The 6,000-nt window shown below is 60.8% G+C and overlaps 1 protein-coding gene across 1 annotated transcript in view; it reads right to left on the bottom strand.

The window, feature by feature from the left end:
* Nucleotides 1-421: 421 nt before the first annotated feature.
* Nucleotides 422-6,000, bottom strand: part of MORN1 (MORN repeat containing 1) — a 62,118-nt gene continuing 56,539 nt past the window's right edge. Inside the window, exons 13-14 of the mRNA XM_087446977.1 lie at nucleotides 2,785-2,831; nucleotides 422-606 (exon numbers count right to left, since the gene is read on the bottom strand). Coding sequence (XP_087303103.1) covers nucleotides 458-606; nucleotides 2,785-2,831 — 196 coding nt within the window. The 3' untranslated portion in view covers nucleotides 422-457. The remainder of the gene's footprint in view (nucleotides 607-2,784; nucleotides 2,832-6,000) is intronic.

Here is a 6,000-nt window from a genome sequence, read left to right as displayed (position 1 = left end):
GCCAGCCAGGCTCTGGACAGTGCTGGGCGGAGGCTGAGGGGTCAGCTGAGCCGGCTTTGCTGCAGGACTCTGTGGCAGGGGACCAGGACTGCCCTCTCCCTAGCCTGGCCTGGGCTCACCCTGGGGAGAGGGTGGGTGGGGCAGACGTGGCAGCTGAGACGGGCTTCCAGTGACCACTGCAGGCCCCGGTCCTGGGGTGGCCAGATGAGCCTGCACATGTGTCTGGGGTGTGTGGGACAGGGCCTCCCCGTCGGGGTGAGGTACCACTCGATAGTTGGTGTCAAGCTTTTTATTAAAGCCGGCAGCCACAGGGCAGGCAGCCCGCGGGGGGAGGTGGAGGACGGCCCCCCCGGAAGCAGAGGCGGTGTTTCCTTCCATTCACATGGAGGGCGGTCTCCCGAGGGGTTGCTGCATCCCCAGGGGCTGGTGACTCTCGTGTGCACCAGGGGCAGCCCTCTTAGCTGGGGGCCTCTGGGCCTTCTCCAGGGACGCAGGGCTGCTGTCTGGCCCCCTTCGCAGAGATCCGAAGGTGTTTGAAGGCGGTGGGCAGCGTGCGGCCCAGGAACGGGGGGGTAGTCACGTCACGGATCATGACGACGTACTCCCCTGCAAGAGATAGATGCTTGGACGCAGCCCCCAGCGGCCACTGCTGCCCAGGCTCCTGCGCCTGCCCGCCCCCTTCCTCTGGGCTGAAAAGGTACAGATTCCAGCCCCAGCTCTTCACTCCCCACGAGGCCCTGCCCCGCCTGCCCTGGGACCCCGGGACCCCAGGACCCCAAGACCGTGCCTCCATGCCCCGCTCGGGGCTCCAGGCCTTCTTCTTGGGCCTGTGGGAGTGGCCACCATCTTCCCTGGGTGCCGGGCGCACAGTCAGTGTGGGTGAATAAATGAATTTTGGGTGAAGGAAACCACCTCGAAGCTCAGGACACAGGCCCAGTGACGGCCCCAGCGTCCTGGGGGCAGAGTTGGGGTGGACACAGGGACAGCTCGGCAACTGGGCTGGTCAAAGCCCCCTGGGAGGGCGGAGAGTCTCCCACTGCCAATGGGGCCTCGGGCAAGGATTCTTTTGAAAATACTTTCTTCTCTTTTTAGGAGAAAAATAATTTGTTTCCTCTAAAACAGTTTTTAAAATAGTTAAGCCTCTGAAGACAAGGTCGTCTGGTTGGTTCTGAAGCCCCCGCCCGTGGGCTGTGGGAAGCAGTGGTTGGGGGTGGGGGGCTGCCTTGCTGGGGACTCCAGAGAGAAGGGAAAACACTTTTCCCCTCTGCAGTCTGTAAACTGTCTGGAGAGCTTCAAAGTTGGAGAAACCATAAAAAGGAAAATAAGAAATAACAAAAAGTGAGGTCGCCATAGAAACCGTCCTCTCCCCTCCCCGAGCCCGCTGGGGCTGGCACCGGAGCGTGGAAAAAGCTCGCCAGGCTGGCCTGGGCTCACACCAGGAATGCGGCCGCAGCTGAAATGGGGCGCAGGAGTCGGCTCGCACCATAAGAGAGAACATTCCAGCACCCGGTCTGGAAAAGAGGCCGCTCTCCTCGCTGTGTGGTTTCCCTCCGCCCCAGGCCAGCCCAGGGGCCGTGGACACCGTGCATTCCTGGGGCAGGACAAGAAAGGGCCTCGGGGGCCGCCAGGAATTTGCTCGGCCTTGAGTCAGTTCCTTCAGAGAAAACCGCGGTTCTGGGGGCTGGGGGCCGGGCCGGGGCGCTTGGGAGGGGGGCCCACATTCCGCGGCCGGGCCACCAGGCCTCCCTGGCCAGCCTGGAGGAAAAGCCGTGCATAGCAACGCCGAGTGTTTCCAAGCAGCCGGTTTCTAGGTGTTCCCGAGAACACAGCTCCACCAACGCGGCCAGGGGGCCGCCGGGGAGCCCGCTGAGCTCAGTGGGCAGCGGCCGCGCAACCGAGCCCCAGCCCTCATCTGACCTCGTCCTGAGGCCTTTCTCTCGCAGATGGGAAAGGGTCTGGCTGGTGGCCACCCTGCTGGCCTCAGAAACCACCAAGCCCATCCCCGACTGCCCTGTGGTCCCGTGGTGAGCCCTGTGCCCGGCTCCCCGCTGAGCCCGGCCTGGCCCGCATCTTGGGGACTTGGCCATCCACCTGGCTTTGCCCCTCACAGCCTGGAAATCGCTTCTCCTCAGGGCTGGGCAGGGTCCAGCCAATCCCCTGCCACCCCACCCGACTAGTGCAGGGGGCTGTCCTGTCTGCTCACCCCCACCGCCTCTTCTTTGGGCACACATGAGGGTGCCGGGGCCCTGAAAGGGGTGACTACAGTGCCAGCTCTGTTGGCCAGTCAGCAGACAGTGTGGCTGCTGTAGGGACGGCCGATGCCAGCGCAAAGGAGAAGGCGGAGGCACCTCCCCCCCTGCCCTCCACAGGGGGACCTTTCTGGCGGCAGCCGGCCAGCAGGGGCTTGCGGGCCACAGGCTCTGCTGACAGGCCCAGCTGCTCGAGGGGGCAGAGAGGGCCCGGACCTGGAAGCCCGCCGGCCTTCCAGTCAGGAACCTGGAGACAAGGAACCAGGGCCATTCTCCTTGGCCAAGGGAACAAAGAGGCACCCAGGATGGGCGAGTGTCCCCCAACCTGACACCCTGCCTGGCGCCCACAGCTGTTCTAAGGGACCGAGCCTTGGGAGGGCCCTGGGCCGGTCGACATCCCTGTCCACCGGCCCCGGGCCGTCACGGTCCTGCCTCTGGGGGTGCCTGCAGAGGTCGACATAAATGACCCGTTCGGATGCTGGAGTGACAGCTGGAGATGGCCTTGCTCAGCCACGTCTCTCCACTGCCCGCCTACCTGGGAACGTCACTGCTGCCAGCTCTGCCGTGGCCGCCCTGTCAGGCCTGCAGGAGGAGAGAAGGAAGCTCCTGAGTGCACTGCCCAGGGCCCCCCTGCCTGTGGCTTGCCCCCAGATGGGGACCACAGCTCCTGGGGCCCTGAGGATGCAGTGACCACAAAGTCCCCGCCTGCAGGCCTCGGGCAGGCGCAGGCATGACCGTCCTCCGAGGCCCCATCTCTACCTTCAGGCGGCAGTGTGGCCGCTCTGCCGCACCTGGAGGAGAAGCCCCCTGAGGCCTGTGACCCGGCTCCCTGCCCCTCGGCCAGTGCCTCACTGTCTAAACCCAGACGTGCCCGAGGAGCTGCCAGAGCCGGAGTGTGGCAGACCCACTCTTGTCTCCACAGTCGCAGCTGCTTCGCGCAGAACGGAGGTGCAGCTTTTGATAAGTTACAGTCAGATCTGCGCCGAGGCCTCACCACGCGAGCGGAGGAACCGTTCGGAAAACAGCTGCTGCACAGAGCCTGTTGGGAAGTGATGTAGGAGTGCGCTTATTTTCCAGCAAGAAGTGACAAGTGGCAGCCGGGGTCAGGGGGAGTGGGGCTGTGGGGCACCCTCGTGTGCCCCTGGAGGACTAGAGACCGTTGTCACCTCGTGAGGCGGGAAAGAAGAGGCAGCAGGAGGAGACAGGAGGGGCGGGGGCCCCAGGGGCCTGGCCCACATCTGAGGGACGGAGACCCTCGCTCTGGCCATGGCTGCCATGAGAGGCCCCTGCCTCAGCTTCCCGAGGGGGCTGCAGCCCCTGCCCAAGGCCACAGACGAGCCGGTCAGCGTTCCCACCTTGGCTAGAGGGTTTGGGGGGCACACCACCCACATGGGTTCCCGCTGCACTGAGTGATAGGCCCACCTCGCCTGCCCACTGGGGAGGGTCACCTGCCCGGAGGAGCCGGCTGTGTCCCTGATGAAGACCACTTGGACTCTGTTGTGGAGGGAAGCGCAGGTGGGAGCACGTGGCGCAGTGCCCCCAGCTGAGCCCTGGCCTGCGTCCTCGCTTCTGCCCCTGGGTCAGGCCCTCCGCCTCCTCCACGCTTCCTCGGGGGGACCAGGGAGCTGGCGCCGTGTGGACGGCCACCCTGAGTCCTCCAGCCACCGGACGTGCTTTCTGGGTGGCACGGAGGCCCCAGGTGTGATGGGCTGGGCTCTGCCCTCAATTTTCCATACAGAGGGACTTAGGGGAAGCCAGGAGGGCTCCCCACCCCTGCCCTCCTTGCTGGCGGTTTCCTGTCCTCCGAGCTGGGGGCAGAGCGCCAGGGTCTCCCTGGCATGGGCGTGGTGACCCACCAGGTCCGACCCCTTGCCAGACTGAAATACCACGTGCATGGTTTGGGCAATAAAAAATTAAAGACAAAAGATTTTTAAATTACTTCACTTTGAGTCGGGGAAAATGGGCCTTGGCTCAGACCCAGGAGCCACGTTAAAGATTCTGAAGTGTGGGTGAGGAGGGAAGGCAGATAAATAATTTAGCACTAAGAATAACCAGAGTCTGTCAGGCTGCCAGCTGTAAGAGAAACAAACGGGGTTACAAAAATCCTGAGAGTTTTCACAGAACCCCCAGGGCTTCAAGAAAACAGAGTCAGAGCCAGGAAGGAGTTGGGGAGTCTTGGCTGAGGAGCCACAGGGGCGCCCATCAACTGGACGGTTCTCTTGACCCTCAGGGTCAGGGCCTGGTGCCCGTGGAATCGTGGGAGGTGCGTCCTGGGCAGTGGTGTGAGGTGGGGGTTCTGTTTGACCCCAGAAACATTGATTGGGCACCAACTGTGTACACAGCACTGGGCTGAGCCTCCAGGCATCGGGAGAGATCAGAGCCAGGACAGCTAACGGGCTTCCTCTGGGAATCCCCCTCAAGTCTACATCGGCAGAAGAGGATGCTGGCGACTCCGGAGCTGGGCTGGGGTGGGGTGGGGACAGGGAGTGAGTGGGGAGGGGCCGTGAGCTGGAGAAGGGCTGGCCTCCCCCTCCATCCTGCACATCACGTTCTAGGTTCTCCCTTCATCTGTGGTTCGTGTCCTCATCTTCATGTTTCTTGTGCTTGGGGTTCGGTGAGTGTCTTGGATCCATGGGTTTATAGTTTTCATCAAATTTGAAAAAATTTTGCCCATTATATCTTCAAATATTTTTTCCGTCTCCTCCTCCCCTCACCACTCTGGATCCTCCAGTGTTGTGTACGTTTGGCCATAAAGTCTCTTGCAGTTTAATCAGCAAGTGCAGTCCTGTTTTCCTTGGTGGGGTTCATTTTGGGTAGTTTCTTTGGCTGTGTCCTCATGCTCACTTGTCTTCTTGTCTGTGTGTCTCCTCTGCTGTTGATCCATCTGGTGTGTGTTGTAGTTTTCATCTCTAGAAGTTGGATTCGCCTCCTTTTCACATCCTCCATGTCTCTACGTACCATGTTCCCTCTTTCCTTCCGAACACAGGGAATCCAGTTATAACCGGTTTCACGTCCTTGTCTACCAATTCTCTCATCTGCGTTGCTTCTGGGTCAGTGGTGATTGATTGATTTTTCTCCTCATTATGGGTTGTACTTTCCTGCATTCTTTGGTGCCTGGTAATCTTTGGTCAGATGCCAGACATTGTGAATTTTATCCTCTTGGGTGCTGCATATTTTTGTATTCTTATAAATATTCTTGATGCTGTTAAGTTACTTAGAAACAGTTTGATCCTTGTGGGTCTTGCTTTTAAGGTTTGTGAGGTGGGATTTAAGATGGGGCTAATTATTCCCACCATGAAGGCAAGACCCTTGTGAGTGCTGTAACAATGCCCTGTGAATTCCGAGGTCTCCTGCCTGGCTGTTGGAACGAGCACTTTTCACGGCCCTGTGTGAGCTCTGGACAGCAGTCCCTCTGATCCTCTCGGTGGTTCTTCCCCCTCCTTGGGCACATTCCTCGCCCACACGTGCTGATCCGTGCTCCACAGACTCCGGGGCTCTCTCCTCTCCAGTGCTCCGTCCTGTGAACCCTAGCCATCTTGGATTCCCGGGACGCCCAGCTCCATCTCTCTCCTCAGGGGGACCCCTCAACCCGCCTGGGTCCCCTCACTGAGCCACAGCTGGAAACTCTCGAGGCGGTGAGCTGGGGCGGTCGGAGGGCTCTCCGTCCTTTGTCACCTGATGTCCAGTGTCTTGAGGGCTGCTGTTTCCTGGATCTTGTCCAGTTTTTACTTGTTTACCTGTGGGAGGGCAA

Source organism: Ceratotherium simum, chromosome 22 (assembly GCF_057802395.1).
Source record: "Ceratotherium simum simum isolate JZ-2026a chromosome 22, ASM5780239v1, whole genome shotgun sequence".
NCBI lineage: Eukaryota > Metazoa > Chordata > Mammalia > Perissodactyla > Rhinocerotidae > Ceratotherium > Ceratotherium simum.
Note: the sequence above shows the minus strand (reverse complement) of the source record. Positions and strands in the feature narration are given on the sequence as shown.